Source organism: Monodelphis domestica, chromosome 2 (assembly GCF_027887165.1).
Source record: "Monodelphis domestica isolate mMonDom1 chromosome 2, mMonDom1.pri, whole genome shotgun sequence".
In the NCBI taxonomy this organism is placed as follows: domain Eukaryota; kingdom Metazoa; phylum Chordata; class Mammalia; order Didelphimorphia; family Didelphidae; genus Monodelphis; species Monodelphis domestica.
The window spans coordinates 32,133,894-32,158,706 of record NC_077228.1 but is presented as its reverse complement, the minus strand read 5'-3'; the positions used below and the strand labels follow the sequence as shown (position 1 = coordinate 32,158,706).

General features: G+C 51.8%; 1 protein-coding gene across 17 annotated transcripts in view; it reads left to right on the top strand.

Moving 5' to 3' along the window:
* The window catches only part of MAST2 (microtubule associated serine/threonine kinase 2), a 190,026-nt gene that overhangs the window by 78,355 nt on the left and 86,858 nt on the right, over positions 1–24,813 (top strand). For 14 of the 17 annotated variants that reach the window (XM_056815210.1, XM_056815209.1, XM_056815224.1 and 11 more), the window contains one exon: positions 21,982–22,013. In XM_056815210.1, the coding sequence (XP_056671188.1) occupies positions 21,982–22,013 (32 nt within the window). Of the gene's footprint in view, positions 1–1,874; positions 3,189–21,981; positions 22,014–24,813 lie in introns of those variants that run through there. The other 3 variants (XM_056815221.1, XM_056815217.1, XM_056815222.1) reach the window with 3 other exon arrangements.

Sequence of the window (24,813 nt, the reverse complement as noted above, 5' to 3'; positions counted from 1 at the left end):
AATTTGTTCGTTAGGCAATATTTTAAACCTCTTCTGTATGCTGTTAATTATTTAATATTTTCTTCCATATTTCTCACTTCTTTTCCAGTTTTTTTTCCCAGTAGAATCTCACTTATTTAAAACAAAAAAACTTTTTTTTTTAAAACTCTTACTCCTTCTCTGAGAAATTCTCATTAAGTTTGTGCCTGAGCTGTTTCTCTTTTTGTAGCTTTGGTGGTCGATGTTTTGAAGTCATTCTCTTCTTTTGGGTTTGGGTATCTTGAGAATCTCTGTCACCATGATAACCTTTTATGATGGGATCTTTTTTTTTACTTTCTCATTCTTCCAACCCACATCTTGACTTCAAATTTGATGTTGGGCCTGGGCTCTGTGTACTTATGGAGGGGAAGGTCTGGGTTCATCTTGTTTCTTCTTTCTTGGACCATTGAGTGTTCTGTTATTTGGTGATTGCAGTGATAGCTTAGTCTGGAGCCTTAGAAATCTTTCAGTGTTCCCAAGGTGGTTTGATTGCTATGCTCCTGGTTGGAACACCAGTGGATTGGTACTGAACTCATTATTTTCCAACTGGGAACCTCCGCTTGCAGACTCTGCAGACTCTCCTTGGATCTGGGAGTCTTTCCCAGATTATTGTTCTGAAGGAAGCTTCATTCAGACTGGACTACAAGTGAGAACCAGAGCCTGCTCTGCTCCTGGACTCTGAGTTACACTATGGCCATGGCTTTTAGCTTCTGAACTTGCTTCTTTTTCAGTAAGTACAGTGCCCAGGGCCTTACTCTGGAGCAGAACTCCATCCCTTGGTGCAGGTGCCCTCCTTAATCTGCCCTGCATCTGTGCTCTGCCATTCATTTCCTTTGCCACTATTAGGGCGAAGACCTACTCTTTCCCTAGAGTGTCTGCTGACCTCTCTGTCTGGCTCCTAATACTGACCTGGGCTGGAAAACTGATTCAGTAGGTTTTTTTCCCCTTGGATTTCCCCATTAGGATTTGGGCTAGTATATTTTCCAGGTCTGTTTGAATGGTCCCTGCTCCACCTCTCTGATTTTGTATTTGTGTTCCTATCCCTGGCATAGTGCAGGACACACATGATAGGTACTTACTAAGTGTTTGGGGCAGGATTGCTGGATGTTAACAGTTTGCAAAGAGGGGGATCCCAACCTCTCCTTGTGCAGCTCCTTGTCGCTTCTGTGGGGTGTGGTTGTGGTTTAGTTGTGGCTGACTGTGTCCCCATTTAGGATTTTTTTTTTTTGTAAAGATACCAGAGTGGTTAGTTATTTCCTTCTTCAGCTCATTTTACAGAAGAGGAGGCTGAGGCAAACAAGGTTAAGGGACTTGCCCAGGGTCATAGAGCTAGGAAGTGTCTGAGACCAGATTTGAACTTGGATCCTCCTTACTCCAGGGCAGGTGCTCCATACACCACACCACCTGGCTCCCCATGTCAAGCTTCCCTCGGGTACTGGCCACCATATGCAGTCTCACTCTCAGTCAGCTTCTCAGCCTGCACTGTGTTGGGCTCAGTCTGGCACCTTCTGAGAATGCCTCCATATTTGGGGAGGGGCTCAAAGACCCCTGGATCTGGTAATTTGGAAATCCTGGGATGCCAGTGCTTATTTTACCCTGTAGGAAACTGAGGAGCCCTGGCGCTCGAGTTAGCGCTGGGGGTGGGGGGCTCTCTCCTTTTCTGGGCCCTGCCCCTCTGGTGTTGGCTGAGGGCACTTGAGCCGGGCTCACCCAGAGTGCTCCACCAGGCGGGGCAGGCCGCGGACTGGAAGCTGATGATCAGTGTCTGGGACTTGCCCATTTCCCCTAGACAGCAGGAGTTGTGCCCGACTTTGTGGAAGGCCTGTGACTTTAAGAGCTCCGCCCCTCCCCGCAGGCGGGCACGGTCCTCGAATGGACAGTGTGCGCTGTGTGGCAGCTGTCGGCAGCCTGGGGGGCTTCACAAAGCCCGAGGCAGATGGGAGGCATCCTGAGCCCTCACAATGAAAGCTTTCCCAGCCCGCCGTGCTCCGGGCTCTGGATGACCAGCCTCCTTTGGCCCATCCCACGTCTAGGCACCGAAGCTCCTCAGCTGCAGGGAAGCCCGGACTGAGCTGTGGCTCCGTCCTCCGGCCCCGGGGGAGGGTTGCGGGCGCGGGCACCTCCTCTCCCTGGCCAGCCCCGGACCAGGGACCCTTGGAGCGGAGCTGGGCTTGTCTGGTCTTCGAAGGGCGGGTTGGGGGCGTGGTGCGGCGCAGGCTCGTGTTCCCCAGAACAATGATGAGGGAGGGGAAGCCTGAGCTCATGCAGCCTGCTGAGACTCCCCGAGAGAGAGCAGCCCCAGCCTGCCCGGAATGGGACCGAGTCGGGCGCGGCGCCTTCCCGATCTGCTGCTGAGACCTCAGGGATGACCGGCCCCCCAGGGCCTGACCGCAGGGTGGAATTCTATCCTGCGCCCCCCCCCCCACTTTGGAATTCTGTTCATCCACTCAGGACTGGCCTTGAAGGGACCCCAAGGCAGTTCTGTTTGCCTGAAGTCCCGGGCTGCTGCTGACCAAGGAAAACTCCGAACCATGGGAGCATCGGAAAGCCTCCTGGGCGCAGTTTCTTTGGCTATGGGGAGGGGAGGGCAGGAATGACCCACTGACTGGCTGGCCGAATGGTTGGATGCCCGGAGCTCACACTACGTGGGACGTCCGGGACCAGGGCCTCCTGGGGCTCAGGCCAGCGACTTCTGAAGATGCCTGAGATGAGAGCAGGCTTGGAATAAGGGAACAAAAGAGCGGTTAGACTGAATGGAAAAACTCTGCGTGGACTCTGTCCAGGGGATTCAAGGAGGAGCTGCTTCTTAGCCTCAGATGGATGTCACTGGGGCTCTACTGTGGCTTGGGGAAGGTGGGCTTCGGAGGTGAGAGTCTGTGGGGCTTTGTAGCCCTGGGAAAGGGACTCTGTTCTTACTTTCTTGCTGGCCCAGCAGATTTCTGTTTGGGGGCATTTCATGAGTTTGGGAGGCCCCCACTGACATGGGGGGTGGGAATAAATACTTAGAAGAAAAAGTTTGGCCAGTTCTGTCAGGCCCTGGGATGTGAGTGGGCCGTGTGCATGAGTGGAGAACTGGACAGGCAGCAGTGAGGAGTGTCGTTGGGAGGCTAGAGGTGGCCCGAATTTGGATGATGGATGACTCTAGTATTCTTCGGAGAAGAGGGCTACAGGTAAGTAGAAGAGAGGCATCCTGGGCACTGGAGGGGGAATGGGAAGGCCTAGATGGCTGATGAATCAACATTTCTTTTATTCTGTGCTGCTAACTTGAAATTTGCAGATTTCTTCAAGATTCAACACTACTGATTCAGAGGCCTAGGACCCAAGTTACTATTGTCTGCTTCTGAAACTTCTGCTGACAGCTCATTTCCCAATGTGATCAGCTTCTCCATCTCCTCCCTTCCTTTCAGTCTGATCTGCGTGGCATTTTCTTCTGAACCTTCCATTTGTCCTTTCTCCATTAAGAAAAAGGCTTCCCTTAGGGGCAGCTAGCTGGTTCAATGGATAGAAAGCCAGGCCTAGAGGGAGGTCCTGGGTTCAAATTCAGCCTCAGATACTTTGTAGATGTAGGACCCTAGGGTCAAGTCACAACCCCAACTGCCTATCTCTTATCCATCTTCTACCTGGGAACCAATACACAGTATTGATTCTGAGATGGTCCATAAAGGTGTTTTTTTTTTAAAGGCTTCTTAGTATATTTCTTTTGTGGAGGTTGTGAGATACTAAGGATTGTTGTTTTTACAGATCATATATTTTCAGTCATTGAGTTTTCATGGCTGAATGTGAGCTGTGGAGGATAAGCCTAAGGCTGGGGCTGGGTTCTCTTGGGGGTGGCACACATCCTATGACTAATAAAGCACAAGCCACCTTCTTGTTAGTTCCCCACAGATTCTCCTATGCCTTAGCGTCTCCATTCTAGAACTTACCAATATCTCCCAAGACCTGCTAGAGAGCATTTAAATAAAGTCCTTATCTCAGATCTGCAGAAGTGGCAGATAATCTTCCTGTCTCTGTTTCTTTACCATCTGTCCCTTCTTACCAATTTTTTCTTTCTAATCCAATAAATATTTATTATGTACTTATTACAGGCTAGATCCTGAGGAGATAGAAACAGAAGGGAAAAGAGTAAGCCCCTTGCCCTCAAAGAACTTCCATTCTATTAGCGAGAGAGAGAGAGAGAGAGAGAGAGAGAGAGAGAGAGAGAGAGAGAGAGAGAGAGAGAGAGTGTGTAAGTGTATGTGTATTCATGTGTACACAACTATATATGGATAATTTCTATAGAATTTGAGCCTGAGATTCTTCCATAGTTCTTTTAGGAGCAAGCCCACTTTTTCTCAGCACATGTAACCCTAAGCTCTGACTACAGTCCTGACAGCATCTGGAATCATATTTGGGGAATGTAAACACTCTGGCACATTCCTTGTGGGCACTTTTCATGTCCTGTTGACACAGGTTTCAAGGGTTAAAAGCTTAGAATTCTGAACTACAACGCCCTTTTTCAGTTTGTCCTATGCTAGTTAGATTAATGCGACCTGCAGAAATGGGGAACTCACCCCTTCCAAAGCAATAAGTGGTTCACTCCCTTTGTTAGTAAGTTCTTTATATCAAACTGCTGTTGACCTCATTGCCAATTCCTTTCATTGTTGCTAGTTCTGCCCTCTGGGGCTGATGGACCAAACCCTGCAAGTACATAAAGGTTATCTTTGTGTCCTTCCTGAATCTTTTCTCCTCAAATCCAGCATCTCTAGCAAATTGTGCTGCTACTTCTCAGGAATGCTGAGGGTTCTTGTGTGATCATCATAGATGCCTCCCTTGGGGGATGTCAGAATCAGTGGGATCCTGCCCTGGTTTGGAGGCAATCTTGGGATCCCCAGGATGCCAAGTAGTGCCAAGAGCTGGAGAGGGTGGTCTGTCCCCAAGGAGCCTGCTGACTGCTCTGGGGTCAGGCTCTGTCTCCCTGAGCACTGTCCATGTTCTGAATTCATGAACTCACTGGAACCCTGTATTTGTAATGATACTAAGCTTCCTGTTGGGACAATGAATAGCCTTTCTCTCTAGCATCCACACATAGCCATGGCAGACGTTCTGTTTTCTCTTCCATAGGATTGCTGGCAGCTAAGGTTAGTAGTCTCTGTTCCTCCCCCCTATTCAGCTTTCAGTAGTTGTCTTCCTGATCCTGTTACCCACAAACCTCCCTGTAAGCCTTGGTGGAGTCAATATCTGGCTCAAGTGAAAGTTTAAAGGGTCTTCCTCCTACCACCACTGACCCCTCTAAGTCTGTAAGGTACTCTAACATGCCCTGGAAATCCCATCTATAAGACTGATTCTCCTTTCAGGGTGGAAGGACTCAGCCTTACAGAACAGCTTTGTGCCTATGCCCTTTTCTCACTCATCTTTGATTTGATTCCACCCTGATCATTTTTGTTCTGTACTTCACAACCTGGAAGGTGCCCTCCTTTTAGATTTTTTTTTTTTTGTGCCTGTGAAAGATCTTGATGGGCAGGAGCTTTGGTCCTTCTTTGATCTGATACTTTGCCCAGATAATCCTCAAAGAAGGCTTTTTCTTGTCTCCAGCCTCCCTTGCTGCTCATACTCCTATAGGTCATGGGCTCCTGGCCCATTCTTGCAGAAACTGCTATCCCGAGTGCTGAGCCACTTAACTCAGTGTAGTTGGATCCATCATCTCTTTCTTTGTTTCTTTAACCCTTACCTTCTCTTTTAGAATAGATACTATCAGTTCCAAGGCAGGTCAAGGCTAGCCAGTTGAGGTCAAGTCATTTGCCCTGGGTTATATAGCTAGGAAGTATCTGAGGCTGATTTTGAACCCAGAACCTTCCAACTCTAGGCCTGGCTCTTTATCTACTGATCTACTTAGCTACCCCATGGTATTTCTTTTGCTGATGCTTCCTTTGAGGTGAATGGTCTTCACAGGTTTAGATTGTTGCTAGTTAAGCTGCTTCAAGCTTCCTGAATGACTTTCATGTTCTCCCAAAGGCCTCCTCAGAGGCTTTGCTCACCATGCTAGAGGTTGCCTTGTAAGGCAGGAGCAGCAGAGTCCTCCATCCTCTTATCTGGTCAGCCTTGACCCTCAGCTTCCTATTAGAATAACTTGGCCATTTATAATTAGGAAAGGCTTAGTTGGGATGAAGTCTTTGTAACTGAATGGTAATTTTTTGGGGGTTATTTTGTTTTTTAATCAGCATCTGTCTGTCTAAAAGACAATTTGGAGTTAGTACATGGAAGAATGACAAGTCCAGGTCAGTGCATGGGCAGAACTGAGCTTGGACCAATGTTAGCTTAGGCTCCTGCATCTTTCACACCCTCATCTCCTACCTTGGGATCCTGAAGAACTAAGAGATCTGTAGTCTTCTCCGAGGAAGGTTGACTACTTCCCACAGGGCATGGCTGAAGGACAGGATGTAGATACTTACTCTTTAGAGAAATGTTCACCTCTGTAAATAGAGCTTTCAACTAGCACCCTGGACAGAGTCAGGGAAGCTCTCTTTATTGCTGGCAAGATCTTGTTCTCTGTCTGGGCTGTACCACCTAAGGCTGGATCTGTGTGTGGAGGCAAATCCTTTCTGAAGCCATACCCTGGGGATCCCTTGGCTTCTCCCTTTCCATCAAGGTTTCTTCAAGCTTCTTGACCATGTAAGGACATTTTAGGGAACTCCTAGATGAATTCAAGGACTTACCTTGAAGGTAAGGCCCATTCTTCAGCAGACGCTGCTAGGTATGCTAGATAGGCCCTTGGAGGTCAGCTAGTCCAAGCCCCTTTCTTGGCTTTGTGGGTTCTTCCCCAGTAGTCGTTCTCTCTCTGAGCTGGCCCCTGTGGCCTGACGTCCACATTCTCTGGCCTCTTTTTAGCTTCTGGCAGGAATGTTGTTATTGCCTATTCCTTCTTACCTGCTTTTCTGCCATGCCCACCTCTGAAGCTTTCCTCTCTCAGGTCTCCACCTTTTTGTAGAAAACTCCGAAGCTCCTCTGAGTGTGTGCCCCTTCCTGGTTTGCCACCCTTTTTCACCCCAGCCCCCACAGGGCATAATTTGTACCCAGATAGTCCACAGGTTAGCTGGGGTTTTCTGTGGTAGGGGGTTAGAATAGTGCCAAACCCGCTCTGTTCCTGAGGCCTTCTTGGTGCTCCCACACTGGGCCCTCCCTGGGATGCTGTCACTTGGCAGGCTGTTGGGCTAAGTGTTGTTTGTGCTGCTAGCCTTGCAGCCCTGCTGTTGCTATGGGAATAGCCACACCTAGATCCCATGGGAAATCCTGTTGGGGGGTTTGTGGGAAGCAAAGAAGAAAAGGCTTCTTTCCAGAGATGTCTTACTCTGGAGTTTTCCCTTAGGGGTCATGGGCAAAGTGTGTCTGCATGGGGATTCTGGTGATTGGCCCTGGCCAGCAGAGGTCCCCTGGCTGGGCTCCTGGACCCTCTGCTTAGAGGAGCAGCTGTGACCTTCAGTTTCTTCACTTCTGTAGGTGCCTCACAGTGGTTCTTGGATTTTCTTAACAGTGAGAGAGATGCCCCAAAGCTCCCCCTTGCTCCAGGTCTCCAAAAAGACTGAGCCAGCATTTGTGGGGACTTGTGGAGGGAAGAGTCTTGTCCAGGAGATGTTTGACTAGGTTTCCATTGAGACCCTTTCCAGCTTTGAGATCCTCTGACATTCGGCCTGTCAAGCTGCACTGGGACTGGAGAGCTTAGTTAGCCTAGGTAGACTGGCTTTCTTTCTCTCAGGGTTTACCTGGAGCAGGAAGGAAGGCAGTGTTTGAGTTTCAGAGGGTTTCCCTGCGTCAACATAAAAGTTGTAGAAACTGTCAGAGTACAGAGAGGGAACTAGATGTTGGCCATGCCCATGGTTGTGTCGGGGAATCTGGGGGTGCACACTCTGAATGTGTGTGTGCATGTGTGACTGCTGATAATTGGTCTAAACCATAATGAAGTACTTGGGTTGTCGGTGTAGGGCTGAGTTAATCTTTTGGGGCTTAGGCTTCCATTAGCGGCAGAATGGCTTAGTCAATGTGGTTGAACAATAACTCGTGCATACTTTTAAATTCAGGGTAATTTCCTACGTCTGCTAGACCCCTAGGCTGTAAGAGTCTAGGGGTGATTCCTTAGGAGGGCCTCAAAGGCTGCTGCTGCTTCCTGGGAGACTCTAGTCCAGGAGACCTAGGGCCCCATTGGCTCAGCCATAAATGGAAAGGAGATGATAGAAAAGGCAATTTTGCCAGAAAAGTCCTTAAGGGCAAGAATGGAGGATTCACCCTTGTTAAGTCATTGGGCAGGGAATGGGTTTCAGGAAAATTTGACAGTGACCAGTGAAGATCTAACTCTAGGATCAGGTAGAAGGACGGGCACCATTTAGGTCTGATATGAAGATGGGCCAGCTGGAAGAAGACTCTCAGTGGTGCTGACTTTGATCTCTGCTGGGGCCCATTCTTCCAACCCCCTCCTCCATACTCAGGCAGGCCTTAGGGCTGTGTTGGTGAACCCATGGCACTTATACCCCGGAGTGCTGGAAGGGACTGCTCCCCTCCCCCCTCTCCATCTCACCTGGGGACAAGGTTCACATACTCTGTCCCTCTGCTCAGCAGCCCAATGTGAGCATTACCTCTGGGGTAATGGGGGTGAGGGGAGAGGCACAGATAACTTGAAGGTGCAGTTTGGGTACACGGTCTCTAAAGGTTTGTCACCACTGCCTTAGACCTTCTCAGGGCTTCTTTGGCTTTGTTTCCTCTTGCCCAGGTCCCTTATCATCTCTCACTTCGACTATTGCAATACTCAACCAACCTGTCTTTCTGAGACTGTTTCTTGCTCTCACCTTAGATTAGTCCTGAGTCACTGTTTGGATCTGGTCTTGGCTTCCCCTTGCTTAGGTATCCTACACTTTGACTTGGTATTCAGGATCCTGAAAAATATAGCCTCCACTACCTTTTCCAGTACCATGGACCACTTTCTCCTTGAGTTTTAAAGCTTCTTTGTCTTTGTTCTGGACATACCCTTTTCTTTGGATGACCTACTCTTCTAGCTTCCTATCTTCTGGAAGCCTCCTCATTCTTTAGCACCTAGGTCAAATGTCACTTCTTCCAAGAAGCCATCCCTGCAGAAGGAGATCTTTGAGTGGTGGTGGGGTTTTCAGTGGTAGGAAACTTGGACTTGGAGTCAGGTCAGGCCTGGGATTTGAATCTTGACTAGCTATGTTACTCCCATTTCCTCTTCTAAGCTTGGACCATATCTATGGGATGACTCCTGGCCACTGTATTATTTCATGGACTCTTGAGAGTAGCCCACATGTAAATATTTCCATTTTGTTATAGGGAAATTAGCAGGAGCCAGGAGCAAGAGCAGTGTTGCAAGGCAGAAACAGGAAGGTTCCAGAACTCTGGAGAAGTGCAGGGGCTGTTGCTTCTTCTGAGAGAGACAGTTGAGCAGCCAGGAGTTGAGTTGCAGTCTAGTCTCCTGGGGTGGACCTAGAGAGCTAGATATTCTCTCTCCTGTGGCTTTCCTTGTGATCCAGCCTGTCCTTGTGAATCCTGTTGATGCTGAGAGTGATTTCCAACATTGCTGCTCAACTGTCAAATGATTAGTCTTAGGTCACAGGGTTGCCAGGTTGTGCTAGGATTGATACCTTCTGCCCAGGATCTTTCCCCTGGGCTAGGCTGCCTGTTCTTCTCTGTCCCCTTGCCTGCTCCCTTCTCATGGGTGGATGTCTTGGCATCTAAAAGGGGAAAAGGCTTGTCTTGGAATTGGCCAGCAGGCATTGATGATGCCCTAAAAAGGTTCAGTGGTGGGCATTCTGTAAGCATACAGAGACAGGGCTTGTTTTCTTCTAGGGGGTGAGGGAAAGTATAGCACACACAAACAAATGCAGAGTAATGGGAAGGAGAGAATAGTAGCACATAGATGGCCCAAGTCTCCAGGGAGCTAGAGGTGAGGAGAGAATACCTTCCAGTCATGGGGAATTGGTTTCACCAAAGGTCTGCAAGTGGTATGTTGAACCTTGGGAAGGCTGGCTATTTAGTTTGGCTTTAAAGGAGATTGTATGGAGCAAAATCACAAAATAAGTATGAGATTGAGGCAGGAATCATGTTGTCAGTTCTTATCACTGGGTCTAGATCACAACGGATGCTTAGGAAATCCTTATTGCTTGATGGATTATTGATAAAAAATGGTCCTGAATGCTAGGTGAAGGAGCTTGTCATTTTTTCTTAGAGGTGATAGGGAGCCAAAGAAGGCTTTTAAGCATCAGAGTGACATCATGAGACCTGGGCTTCAGAACACTGTTTGGGCAGTTGTGTAAGGAATGCTGTATAGAGGGGAGAAGGTGGAAATATATTAACTCTTAGGAGGGTTTTAAGACCTTTAAGGGGAAAGACAACGAGGATCTAGATTTGGGTGGTGGTCATGTCAGTGGAAAAAGGGCATGGATGGATACAATAGGAGTTGTGGAGGTTACCCCTACAGGAATTGGCATGTGAGGGTTGAGGTGGACTGAGGAGATAAAAATGACTCCAAGGTTTGGAACTTGGGGGATTCAGAGGATGCTTGTACAGAGGAGCCATATTGAGATGTCAGTGGGACCTTCAAATGGAAATGATTGGCAGGCATGATGAGACTGGAGCTCAGGGGGAGAGGTGGTACATATGTTTGAGTTATCTGTGTCAAGATGGGGCTTGTACCCATGGGGGCTGATGGAAGTCATCCAGAGGGCCAAGAGAAGAGAAAGGAGCCCCCAGTCTTTATTAGATCTTTGGGAGATGCTGCTATGCTTTTGAGCCCTCTCTCAGAGTGCTCTCCAGCAAAGAGCAGGGAGCAGGCTTGACAAGTCCCTCTACCTTTGAACCTCCTACCTAACCATCAGGAATGCTGGATGTCAGGTACTGGCCAAGGCCCTTGGGATGTTGGGTAGTGAGCTGCCTTTTCAAGTGACTTCACTTCCTCTATGGTGACTTTTTATTCTGGTGCTGAACTTCCCCTAAACACCCCTCTTGTCACCAGTCCTACACACTCCCAGGGTTGCCTGCATGCTATGATAGCTTTTGAGTAAGAGCAGAAGAATTTGTTCACAAGTGGAATTTCATTTGTTGTCTATGGAGAGGTTAGAAAGTTGGATTGGAGGGGTTTGGTTTGGGGGTAGTATCTGGCTACCTTAGGTGGACCCCTGGGCTGTCTCTGAGGTAGCTGGCAGCCCCTAAGTCACTCCCTGGAGCTGCCCTTGGAGATGATGGGAGTGCTCCTTCTTCTGTCCTGTCATTTTGTCCCCACACCAGCCCTGACTTAGCCTGTAGGAGGAGGCCTGGATGGAGGCTTTGTGGGATGGGCTGTGAAACATTAGGCTGGTGCCATCCTTGTATAGGTGACCCAGGGAGTCACTTTACCTGTCTGTCCTCCTGGGGAGAGAACACGTGCTCCCAGTATCTGAGTACTCCCTGGTCAGACATCATGGGCCGGGCCCAAGGCCTGGGACTTTTGGGGTTGGAGCCAAGCTAAATGGGTAGTTTGTTGAGGAGGGGATAGATGAAGAAATGGAGGGAGGGCCAGACTCTGCTGGGCAAGATCTAAGAACTTGCCCCAGGAAGCCCTTTTAAGATGGAGGCCTTGGATGGGCAGCTAGGTAGTGCAATGGCTAGAGTACTGGGCTTAAAGTCAGGAAGCCTCATCTTCCCGAGTTCTAATCTGGCCACCAACCCTTTGTAGCTACGCGATCCTGGGTAAGTCACTTAATCCTGTTTGCTTTAGTTCCTCATCTGTAAAAATGAGTTGAAGAAGGAGATCATAAGCCACTCTGGTATCTTTGGGGCAACTAGACACATCCTAGCTGGGTGACTCTGGGCAAGTCACTAGACTCCTATTGTCTAGCCCTTACCACTCACTCTTCTGCCTTGGAATCAGTACTTAGTATTGATTTTAAGAAAAGATGAGGGCCGTAGGCCCAGTCCAGACTATTCAGTTTGGCCACAGCAGAACAACCCTAGCCCTCAGCTTTGTGCCCTGCATGTGGCAGAAACAAACAGTCCAGGTCAGCAGACATTTGTAAAGCAACTGCTGTGTGCCAGGCCTTGTGCCAAGTTAAGAGCACAGCCCCTGGCCTCCAGTTTTCCTTTTGGATGTTGAGGCCTTGGAGCCCTCCTGGTACCCCTGTGGCCACCAGGGTCTGGACTGCCTTCTTCTGGGGCAGGGACTGCTTTCTGCTCTATCATGACCTTAGAACTGAGGAAACCCCATTTTTATGTCTCCTTCACACAACTCTGGCCCTCCAGTTTCCCTCCGTCTTTGGGCTGGCCTCCTTCCAGCTGAGTCTGAGTCTTTCTCTCCAGATGGACAGAGAGAGCCAAGCCTTAGTGCCTTGCCAGTGTCTAGTCCCTTTCTGCTGATTCTAAGATGGGGCTAGCTTTGGCAGCTAAGCTCACCGTGGTGTTTCCGAGCTCTGGACCTCCTTTCCCCCTTTCCTCTCTCTGTCCTTCATCCCCCCTCCCCCATTCCTGAGCCAGAAGAGGACCTTGGGAACTCCAGAGATAGGAGTATCGTAGACTTCCTCTCTTCCCATCAGCATCCTAGCAGAGCCTCCGGAACAGCAGGGTCTGTGTTGGGTGCCAAGGACACATGGGTGAGGTGGGGTGGTCCAGTGCTCTCCAAGGAGCCCAGCAGGAAAAGCAATTGCAGGGCAGCCCTCAGGTATGCAGCTGGAAGACCAGAGTGAAAGGACTCCTCGGAGCTGGACTCTACATGTTGGGGGGCTGGCCCAGGCCTTTTTCGGGGAGAGTCAGGAGGGGCGTTACTCATCATTGTTGTGTGTCTCCTCAGTTACATTCACCTTTCTAAATCCTATTACATCTAGGGAGGTAGTTGTCAACAGCTGATAATCGGGGGGCAGCACCTGGTGGGGGCCATTTGCTTTGCCAGGAGAAAGACAACCTGAGCCCCTCAGGGCTAACCCCAGAGCCAGGAGAGGAGGTAGACATCATTCTGGGCATCCCAACAGCTTGGGAAGCTGGGTTTTCTCATCCAGCAGATTCTCTGGTCATCAGCAACACCAGAAAGTGATGCTTCTCTAGAATGGTTTTAGGCAGCCACTTCTGGAGAAGCCTCCACCTCATTCTTCATCCCTGGCCTCCTCAGCAGTCTTGGGGAGCCTCTGCTGCTGGGTCCTCAGGGCATTGGAAGGTCAGGTGGGCTTTCAGTGGCCCAGGAGGCCTCTGGTTGGGGAAGCAGGAGCCCCAAGAAGGGTGGTGCCACCTTTCCTCCTTAGTCACTGGCTTGTTGGTTCCAGTAGTCGGGACAGGCCTCGGCAATGCGCTTATCTCTTCCCATAGTCTTCTGGCACTGAGGATGTGCAACACACTTGCCTGGTGAACAGGGAGCGAGCAGGGAGAGGGATGCTTTAGAGAGAGGGTTGTATATCCCTGAAGGTCAGTGGTGGGAAGGCTGCGTGCTGGCTGCGGGTCGATGAGGGAGGCCAGAAGTGCCCGGCCAACTTGAGGCAGCCCACCTCCTTTGGGCATCTGGTCTTTTCTGTCCTTCAGGCGCAGTTGCTCCTGCTCTGCCCTCTGGGGCCAAGTAGGATCAGACCCATCCCATCTCCAGACAGGTCTCCCCCACTTTGGTGGGCCGCCCCAGGGCAAGGCAGGTGACTTTTGGAGCTTGGTGGCCACTGAGATCCTCAGTCTTACTGCATGAACTCTCCTATCCAGTACTGATGAAGCTGGGGTTTTTTAGACCCAGGTGGTAGGACTTTTTTCTTGTCTTTATTACACTTTATCTTATTGGATTTTTTGAGAAACCTTTTGCATTTTAATTATTGACAGTTATGGCAGAAGGGGGCAGTATGGGCAGGGAGAGTGGAGCCATGTTCCACTTCTGATGTGACCTGTGTGGCCCTGGGCAGGTCGGTGGGTGGTGTAGAGGAAGCCCTGAGTTCAGCTTCTTCCTGTCATGGCTGAGGAAACCAAGACTCGGCAGGTGTCGTGGCTTGCCTAAGGTCATGTGCTGACCCTCACTTTCCCCCTCTGGGTCATGTGGGTAACAGCACCCCAGACTCTCTGAGATCAAGGCCTGGAGTTGTCTGCTTCTGCTCCGCTTGGCCTCCTCTTTCTTCCCAGGGCTCTGAGGGAGGCCTGCCTGGGGCCTGAGGCTTGGTCGACCCTGAGGAACTGGAGGTTGTCTCAATCCCAGGAAGGAAAAGGGGACGTAATGCCACAAGGGCGGACATACACTGTCAGCCACGGTGCAGGTGGCGTTGCAAATGGTGCGGTTGGAGGGTCAGAGTCCGGAAAGGCAGTAAATAGCTGAAGCTTTTCTTGCTTAGCAACAGCATATTAAATTCCCCAAGCCCCTAAGGCTCCTAATAAACCAAGATAAAGTAGAAAACTGCTTGTGAGAAGGGTTTGGAGCAGGCAGGAACCACTTTGGGAGGGGGTGCAGTGAAGTAGCCCTTCCTGGGGCTGCATTGTCGGGGCCCCAGGACTCACTAGGTGTGCCCTCCAGGCTGATTTCTTCTGATTAGGAAATGACATTTTTTAAAAAATTCCAATAAACATTTATTAAGTATCTACTATGTGACAGGCATTTTTTTTTTAATTTTTTTAATTTAATTTTTAATTTTTAAATTTTTTTAAATTTTTATTTGGTCATTTCCAAACATTATTCATTGGAAACAAAGATCATTTTCTTTTCTTCCCTCTCCCCCTCCCACCACCTTTCCCATAGCCCACGCGCAATTCCACTGGGTATCACATGTGTTCTTGATTCGAACCCATTTCCATGTGGTTGGTATTTGCATTAGAGGGTTCATTTAGAGTCTCTCCTCAGTCGTATCTCCTTCCCTCCCTGTAGTCAAGCAGTTGCTTTTCCGCTCCCATAGTTTATCCTCTGCTTGTGGATAGTGCTTTTTAGATCCCTGCAGATTGTTCAGGGACATTGCATTGACACCAATGGAGAAGTCCATCACCCTGGATTGTACCACAGTGTATCAGTCTCTGTGTACAATGTTTTCCTGGTTCTGCTCCTTTCGCTCTGCATCACTTAGGAAATGACATTTTAAGGTGAAGAAAGACCAAGAATGAAGGACCTGTCTGTGGAGGGGCTCATTGACTCCTCTGGGAGGGCTGGAGATGAGCTCTTGGGGTTCCTAAATAATTAGGAAAAAGCCAGAGGCCCCAGAGCCAGGATGGAGGACAAGCACTGATTCTGGAGAAATTGCTTGTCAGTCCCTTTGGGAGCTGAAGTAGGTCCTTTCATGGTAGCCAAGGAGGATCCCAGAGCCAAGCGGCAGACCACAGGAGGAGTGTTCTGTAAAGCCCGATTTCCCATGTATCATTCTGCTCTTTTTGTTTTGTAAGAAGAACAGGAGGTTTTAAATGGTCAGGTCCAGTGTACTTTATTTTTGATATTTTTTTAACCCTTACTTTCTGCCATAGAATTAGTACTGAGTATCAGTTCTAAGGAAGAAGAATGGTAAGGCTAGGCAGTGGGGGTGGGGTGAGGTTAAATGACTTGCCCAGGGGCATACAGCTAGGAAGGGTCTGAGTCCAGATTTGAATTCAGGACCTCCTATTTCCAGTCCTGACTCTCAGTCCACTGAGCCATCTAGCTGTACCCCACCCATATACTTTAAAACAGCTTCTGTTTTCCATCTCCTTTGTTTTAAAAAAAAGTTTTATGTGTCCTTCATTGGCAAAGGCTTCACTGACACTATTTGGAATATTTAAAAAAGAAAGTATACCTTATCCTTCTCATTCTTGGAAAAAATCCCTCTATGGGTATGGATTCCACCAGACTGGGGGGAGTAGGAGACCTTCACTCCTTGGGGATCCCAACCCTCTGGAGCTCTGGATGGAAAAGTTATCCCCTGCCTCACCCAGTGTCTTCCCTAGCTCCAGCACCAGGCACTGGAAAAAGTAGGCCCAGGCTGGCACTGCTGACAGATTGCAGTGAGGTGAGGCTGGTACGGTTTGTACGCGAACCTTTTCCCATTGCTAAGGGCTGCCAGACAGAGCTAGCCCTCTTCTAGTGTCACCTTGCAGGCCTCAGCAACATTCCACACCACGATGAGGCCTCTGACTAGAAGTAGGTGGCCCCTGGGAGCTCAGAGCTGGAAGGAAGGAACCTCTGGCATCTGCACTTGTCTACACCTGGCTAGGAAGTCTCTCCTCAATGCCCCCAGAGACAGTTGTCTCAGTAGACACTGACTAAGCACCTATTGTGTGCCAGGCACTGTGAGTGCTAAGAAGGGCAGAAGATGGTCGCTGCCAAGACCCTCTCTCCATCCTCATCCCCTTAAGCCCCACTAGAAGCTCCCAGTCTAATGAAGGAGACATCCAGCAGGATAAACAGAGACAACCCTAGAGGGAAGGCACTAGCATTCACGGGGATCAAGACAGGCTTCCTGTAGAAGGTAGGATTTTAGCTGGGACTTGGAGGAAGCTGGCAGGCAGAAATGAGGAGGGAGAACATTTCAGGCTTGGAACTCAGCCAGAGACAATGCCCAGAGTCTGGAGATGGAGGGTCTGTGTGAAGCGCAGCCAGGAGGCCAGTGGCCTTGGATCAGGGACTATGAGGAAGGGTGTAAGGAGACTGGGAAAGGGGGAGAGGACTAGGCTCTGAAGGGCTCTGAGCCCCCTGCCACAAGGTTTTTGTACTTTATTCTGGAGATGCTCAGAAGCCAGTAGAGTTTATTGAGTATGGGGGGTCAGCAAGGCCAGACTAGACTTTAGAACGATCACATGGACATCTGAGTGGAGGATGGACTGGGATGAGAGACATGGGACAGGCAGAACTCCCAGCAGCTATTGCAATAGCCCAGAGAGAGGAGAGAAGGGGGCAAACTAGAGAGATGTTGGAAAGGTAAAATCAGTAGGCCTTGGCAACAGATTGGATCTGGGGGTGACTCCTAGGTTGTGAGCCTCGGTGACTGGGAGGATGATGGTACCCATGACAATAATAGCAAGATAGGAAGAGAAGGAAATAATTCTGTTTTGATCTAGTGAGTTTGAGTTGTCTGTGATACATCCAAGATGTAATTGGAGACAGGAGACTCAAGGTCGACAGAGAAGTTAGTGACTAAGCTTATTTGACAGTCATCAGCAGAGATGATAATTGAATCCATGGGAGCCGATGAGGTCACAAGGGAAGTAGTGTAGAGGGAGAAGAGAAGAGGGCCCAGGACTGAGTCCTACAGACATCCTCTGCTTGGAGACTTCCAGAGAAAGACAACTCAGGACCTCCTGAGGCAGCTAGCCCACTCCAGACAATTATTCAGTCAACAAGCATTCTACTTTGGGACAGCAAGTTTGTTCTGATATCCCTTCCCCTCCCAGTTTTCCTCTTGGGCCAGTTAGAACTTACCAACCCTCTTCCCTTCAGGTCCTGGCCTCTGGTTATCATGTCTTCTTTCCACCCTTCCCTTCTTCCTGCCCATCTGACTCTCCTTTAGGCAGTTGGCAGCAGTGATGAGGTCTTGCTCTTGTGGAAGGCTTCAGCTGGGGATGGTCCCAGATCAAGAACTCCAATGGTGTCAGGCCCAAGCCTGCCCGTCTGTGGGTCAGCCCTTCAAACTTTCAGAAGTAACTTTCTACTGATGACAAACATGCTTCGGTCGAAATATCTCTAATGACCTTTTCTGGTGCAGGGACCCCCAATGATGGAGCCATCTCCTAACCCAGTGAGGGCCAGAGGCAGGAAGGAACCTCAGTCCTGGCCTCTCTGGCTTATGTTCTACTCTTGTAGAACTTTTCCCCTTCAGTGCCACCAAATCTGTGTTAAACGATCATTAACTGGGAGCAAGCAGCTACGTGGCTCAGTGGATCAAGAGCCAGGCCTAGAAATGGGAAGTCCTGTGTTCCAATGTGACTGACCCTGGGCAACTCACTTAAATACAGTCGCCTAGGCCGTATCATTCTTCTGCCTTGGACCTGATACTTAGTACCGATTCCCCAGCCCCATTAACTAAAATGGAAACTTGTGATGGGAGCAACTCTTAGTAGTAGGAAAATTCAACCCCCTCAAATGCCTTCTTCCAAGTTCTGCTTCTGCTGGCTCACTGAGGAGCTACTGGGCCCCAGAACCATAGATTCAGGGCAGGAAGGGACCTCAGAGACGTCAAGTCTCATGCCCTCATTTGGGCAAACGGAGGCCATGGGACTTTTCCAGGGTCACATGGCTAGGAAGTATCTGAAAGAGGATTTGAACTAACTCCAGGCCCAGGGCTCAGGCCTGTGCTTCATCCAGTAGCTCCTAAGAGCTTCCTAGAGATTCATCAATCATGAACAAACATGAATTAAGTGCTGGCGCTCAGGAGATAAGGCCCAGTGGGGTGCAGACTCTGCCCTGAAAGGGCCTTCAGTCTGAGATCCAAAATGGACACGTGGAGTCCAAGAAGGGACGGGCCGTGCTGCCGGCTGTATCCATCCTCGGAGGCAGCATGAGGTCTGAGGAGGCCTGGCTGGGAGGGAAGGGCTGAGACGTGCCCGGGGGCAGCCCCCTGGGACAGTGGTCTCGGCAGGTGGACTGGGCTAGATTGAGGGTAACCAGCAGACTGAGAGCCCTTGGTGAGTTCCGGGGTGTCTGCCCCAGGCATGTGAAGACTTCTGCCAGCCGAAGGGGTGGATGAGAACAATTTATTCTACTGGATTTGAAGGCAGCAGAAACAGCAGATGCGTCCGCTGCGTCTGGTGCCTTCGCCAGTCATCCTGGCCTTTGTCTCGCCACTTCAGTGACTGGAAGAGAGAGAGAGGCTGACGACTGTGCCACTCGGCCTCTCTTCGATCCAATTCAGTCAAGACATCGCCCGCTGACATCACGAGTACCCTGAAAATGAAGAACAAAGAGCCCCGCCACAGGGTCGTTTGGGAGAGAATGCAGTCTTGCTTCAAGAATGGCTCGGGCTCGTGACTTCTGGGAGAGCTCTCGTGGGCTGCCGTCTGGTATTGGCTGACAAGGTGTCTCAATCATGCCTCCTCTCTCTTTTTTTTTTTAACCCCCCACCTTCCGTCTTGGAGTCGATACTGTGTATTGGCTCCAAGGCAGAAGAGTGGTCAGGGCTAAGCCATGGGGGTCAAGTGACTTGCCCAGGGTCACCTAGCTGGGAAGTGTCTGAGGTCAGATTTGAACCCAGGACCTCCCATCTCTGAGTCTGGCTCTCCATCCACTGAGCTACCCAGCTGCCCCCCATGCCTCCTCTCTTAAACAAGAGTCCACTGGAGGACCAGAAATGTGGGTTGTGCCGAGGCCACCAGTCTGCAGGGTGCTCATCCCAGTCAGTGTCTGCAGAGCATGCGGATGAGCTGAAGAGCCCGGGGTCCAGAGCGCCACCTCGGAAAGCAGGTCCTTGGCTTAGCTGTGCCCAGAAAGGCCTCCCTCAGCATCTGTCCTCCCCTCGAAGGGAGCGCTCTCCCCCTATCCCTAGTCATCCCAGGCAGGGTCTGGTTGCTCCTGGGATGCTGAGATCTCTCCCAAGCATTGGGACAGCTTCAGCCAGTGCCATGGTCTACACTTAGGCCTAGAAGGAGTTCCAGCAGCTTACAGATCTGCCTCAAGCTCCACGGCAGCACCGTGGGGTTCTGAGCCAGGACACCGACCCTAGGAGGCAGCTGTGATGCCCACAGAGACGCTAAGGGGGAGAGGGTGTCGACAGGAGAGAAGAAATACAAGGCCTTCCTCTCTTCTTGCTCCCTTCTCCTCCTTTTCCCTCGGGTGTCTTGGGGGGTTTCTTCTCTCTCTCAGTAGCTACAACAACCCCCGAGCCCCAGCCAGAGCATCTCCCTCAGGTCTCTCCCCTTTGAGATACCTTGGCGTCAGCCCTCGATATAGTAGGGCTCTCTTGGTCTAGATCCCACATGTCTCCCTTAGTAGAATAGGAACCCCTCAAGGGTAGAGCGCCCGCCCGCCCGCGCGTGCGTGCGTGTGTGCGTGCGTGCGTGCGTGCGTGCGTGTGTGTGTGTGTGTGTGCGCGCGCGTGTGCACGAGGGCGCGCCTTTGTCCCAGTTTGCCCAGCCTGGCACACAGTAGGAATCTAACAAATTTAATCAGCTTATGGAATTGAATTGAGAAAAGCAAAATGACAGTTGTGGGGTTTGGTTTTCTAGATTCTCTGCTAGGGAAGAGGAAGGCTCCAGCCTTGCCCCACAGGCCAGGAAAGGGCCCGACAGGCTGGGCTTCCCTGAGGAGAGCAGTCCCCAGTGGAGAAGGATGGGCTGGGAGGATGCGGGAGGATGCGGGAGGTGTGTGATGGGCCCTTTCCCCAGCCTCCCTCTGATACTTTGCAGGGGTTCAGAGCCCCAAGGGTTTGTTTCTGCTTCCTAAGGGTTGGCCTCAGGAGGTTTGGAAACAGGTCTGGCAGGGTGGGGGGCAGGGCAGCCCCAGGTGCCTTCCCCCTGGCCCCCTGGGGACTGCCTCCAGCAGGTGACGAGGGAACCTGAGATGAGTGGGAACCTTTAGCAGGAGGAAGCGGCGGAGGCTGGCTGTGGGGCTTGGGGGAACCGTAACTTTCCAGGGGGTCGGAGGAGGAAAGGCAAAGACCAGCCCCTTCATTCAAGGCACTCCGAGCCACGACTCTGGGCTTACAAGCTGTACGGGGGGATCGGGTATAGCCAGCAGAGAGAAGGTGCAAGAACGAGCGGGGTGCGAGAGGGAAGCCGCGACGTAGAGCTCTACGGGCGGGCTGGTGAGGATTCCGGGAGTCTGGAGGTCGGAAAAGGCTCGCTAGGTAGCACAGCGGATAGAGCGCCGGGCCTACAGTCAGGAGGACGCGAGTTCAAGGGTGGCTTCAGACCCTTCCTAGCTGTGAAACCCTGGCCAGGCGGAAGGTGACGGTTTAGAGAAGAGACCAAACGAGAGCCGTGACCTGCACAACGTCCCCACTTCTCTTTGGACGGGGAGACGAAGCTGCCTGAGAGTAGGTAAAGCAGGCCCCGGGATGAGCACCGTCCCTCCGGAGACCTGGCTGCGTCGGTCCACTACAGTTAAATACAAGGATCTTTGGGAGGGCGGCACTCCTGGCGAGGGAATAAGAAGCAGCATTTAAAAGTATTTTGAGGTTTGGAAAGTCCTTTAACCGCGTCTCATTTTATCCTGACAGCAGCCTCGGGAGGTAGGTACTGCTTTGATCTCCATTTTACAGGTGAGGAAACTGAGGCAGATGGGTTCAATGACTTGTGCACACAGTCACACAGCTAGTAAGCGCCTGAGGCAGGACTTGAACTTGGGTCTTGCTCTATCTAGCAGTCATCAGCTGCTCTGGAAATGCTTCACAGACTCCTTCAAGTTTCACCTTGATGGAAGATGGGATGTGTGGGGCCGTGGGAATGAGAGAGCATTCCAGGCCCCGGGGATGACGGAGGGTCAGGAGCGCGGCCTGGGAAGCGGCTCTGGGGGCTGCCCAGGTCAGGCTGCCCCTCGCCCATTCCTGCCACCTTGCCCAGAGCAGCATCCCCCTCTCCCCCATTCTTGGCTGGGGAGCTGCTGCCCTCTGGTGGCCAACGGAGCTCTGAGGCTCCCCGACCCCTTGTCCTCCTCATTTCCTAGGATGCCAATGGTTGGGCTGTCTGGGCTGCCTCCCGGGGAGCCAGGCTTTCCCCTTCCTCGTTTGGTCGACAGAGGAGAGCGCCCCCTGGGGACCTGTGGCAGCGTCCCTCCTCTGCCAGTCAGGCTGCCCCTCGCACTCAGTCTCTGCAGCTTCCCCCAGGTCCTTCCGGCCTAGCTGCAGGCTCCTCCTCTTAGACAGGGAGCCTCTGGGCAGCTGGGTGGGACTGTGGAGCGAGTGCGAGAGGCAGGAGGACCCGAATTCTCATGCTGTGCCCCGGTTTCCTCATCTGTAAAATGGGGGCAGCAGTAATGGCACTCCCAGGGTGGGTGTGGGAACAGCACAAGATGCTGTTTGCCAAGCACTTTGCAGGCCTTTGGACCCTTTAGAAACGTGCACCTCGATGACTGGCTGGCGGCACTTCTCTAACTCGGGCCTCTCTTTTGTTTTGTAGAAGGAGCTGAGCCTTCCGAGAAGAGGCAGCTTGTAAGTACCTTCTTCTTTGTTCTCCCATCCCTCCCCTGGCCAGCCCGGCCTGCTGTCTGGCCTGCACCAGGGCTCAAGACCCGGGGGTCATCCTGCCCAGAAATGGTCCCTTAGCATCCCTTGGAGGCCCCGAGAGTCCCAGGCCGGCCTTCCAGGCTGGGGCTCTGTGTGTTGCCCGTCCTCCAAGGCCCGAAAGCGGTCTCCAGGGAGGCTTCTTGGATTCCAAGAGCTTCGGGAGGGACTTGGCCTTGTCCCGCGTGGATCCTGGCCCGAGAAGCTGCCCCATCCCTGTCTCTGGGTCCTTCCCGGCCTCCGAGTCCTCCCCCACTGCCCGCGGGGCTTGGGCAGGCGATCTTCCATCCTGTTGGGGCCGTTTGGCGGCCCGCGGGCTCGTCACCCCCTCCTGGCCAGGCTGCCTTCCCGGACGGCTGCTCTAGGCCCAGATGTTGGGGCAGGTCGGAGCCGGGAGAGAGAAGGGGGGGGGAGGGGGGGTCGTAGAGTCCGGTGTTTCGTGGCCTCCGAGGGAGGCTGTGCGGGTCAGTATTTGTAAACTGCTTTGGGAACGTCTAGAAATGCTAGTCATTATTTGGTGATGAACAGCTTCGGGCCGCCTCCCCCCAAGTACTCTCAGACCTCTTGGGGTCACCCTTCTGGGGAGCTCTCGCTGGCCTGGGGCAGCAGGACCGCCGCCGCCTCCTGTTTCCTGGCTGGCAACCTTTTCTCTTTCAAACATCAGCACAAGCCATTATCTGGCCCCCTCCTGGGCCTGTGTCTGGGTCGCGCCTGGAGGAGGGGCGGCCCCTTGGCCAGTGCTCCCTGGCCAGCCCTCCCTGGCCAGCCCTGGGGAAGGAAGGCTGAGGAGCAGGCGTTGGGGTTCTAGCGGGAGCAACTCCTGCCCGTGAGGGGCTCGTGTTCGGCGGAGGCCTCCTGGGCACGGATGCTTCAATCCAGAGTGTCTATGAGGGCCCTGGCAGCTCCTGGAGGGGAGGGCAACTGTGCCAGGAGGAGGGCCTGGGGGGCAGGTGAGAGGCTCTGGTGACTGCTCAGCTGCCCACTGTTTTTTACTCTTTAGAAAGTCGTTTGCTTTATGGGACGGCCAAGGGAGAAAGAGGGGGGTGCTGGGGGTAGTTACGGTGCTGTAAAAACTTAGTTTAATGGAGCAAACCGCAGGGGGCCTTCTGGGGGTCTGTGGGGGGCCCTGCCCTGGGTGCGGGCTCGGTAGCTCTTCAGAAGTCCCGCTCCCAAGCCCCAAGGTGATGGCTCTGCTTGTCGGCTGGTTTGTCTTTAGCAAAGCAGAGTGGCCCATGGAGGCCCATCCAGGGAGGGGCTCCTTGCTCCGTCCCTGCCCAGCTCCCCCCAGGCATGCCCGCTCTTCCCTTCTGAGCGCCTGGGCCTCTTTGTTCATGTTGGCATCACCTGCTGCTCCTCTGCTCCTCTGCCAGATCGCAGCAGCGGGAGGCTGGGGCGCCGCGACCACACTTACCTTGAACCCTCAGGGGGAGTGTTCTGGGGAGCTGGCCAGGCCCTCCAGCCTCCTCCCAAAGCCAGAGGAGATGCCGGCCCTTCTCACCACATCGCGGATCCTAGATCTAGGCCCGAGGAAAGGAGGCCCGGCGGTGAGGCCAGCAGGTGAAGATTCCGACTGTGAGCAGGCCAGGGCTGGCAGCTGCCGTCTTGCCATTTAGACAGTTGTGGGCATTGATGCTGTGAGCGAGGTGCAGTAATTGTCTCCTAGTTGCATCTAGCCAAGGATTTGAACCATAACCATCTGAGACCAAACCAAGGGCTCCCCTCACAACATGGCCCACATTTCCAGAGAACTGCCATGTAGGTTGGAAAAACCAGTAACCGCCTGCGAGCAGTGACCAAGGGGTCTGAGTGGACCAAGGAGAAAAGAATCACAGCCAGCTTCCGGTGGGGGGGCAGGTGGCACCGTGATGCCAGATGGGCCTTGAAGATGGCAGAGCCTGTTCCAGGTCGGGCACTGTGGGCGAACAGAAGTCAGAGCTGCCCCCGAAATCCTCCCTCCTGGCATCCCTCCCTGCCTTCATAAGTCAGCCTAGACAAGCCCTTTCTTAGTCCGTAAGAAGCCAGGGCCCGTGGCAAGTTCTTGGCTGACTGTTGATGCCTGGAATCTTAAAAGCTGCCCAGGATAGAAGCATAGCACGTTGTAGACAAAAGGGCTTCCTTCTCTCTAGGCCAAGTCTCTCATTTTAGAGGGAAGGTAAGTGACTGGCCCAAGGACACTAATAATTAAAAACAAAGTCTCCTTTGAACCCTTGCCTCCTAAGGCTTCAGTCTAATGATTTTTGGCACTAGTCTATGTGTACCAGCGATCCCTAGCCTCCTATAGGGATGGGGACCTCACTACCAGTTAACACTTAATATGGCAGCTGATTATTAGGAAGTATTTACTCTTGTATTGAGCTGAATGAAATTGGCCTCCCTGGAGCTTCTTCTCCTGGCATCACCCTCTGGGGCTAAGCAAAACAGAACCGATCCCTTATGGTCTCCTTGCCATCTTGTTTGTTCCAGTGTGCCATTTCCCTCTTTAAAATGTGATCATGTGGTATGTGTGTGTGGGGGGGAGGGGGACTCGGGGGTCCTGGGTTTGAAAGGTGGATGTGCTGCTCACTGCCATTTGAGGCTTGGAGGAACAGGTCTTTTGGCCTTAGTTTTCTTACCTGTAAAATAAGGAATGGGGTTCCTCTCCAAGCCCTCTTCCAGCTGAAACAGTGGAAGATTTTCTGATGTTTAATTGTGTCTGCTTCCTTGTTCCTGCCTGGCCCAGGGTACTAAG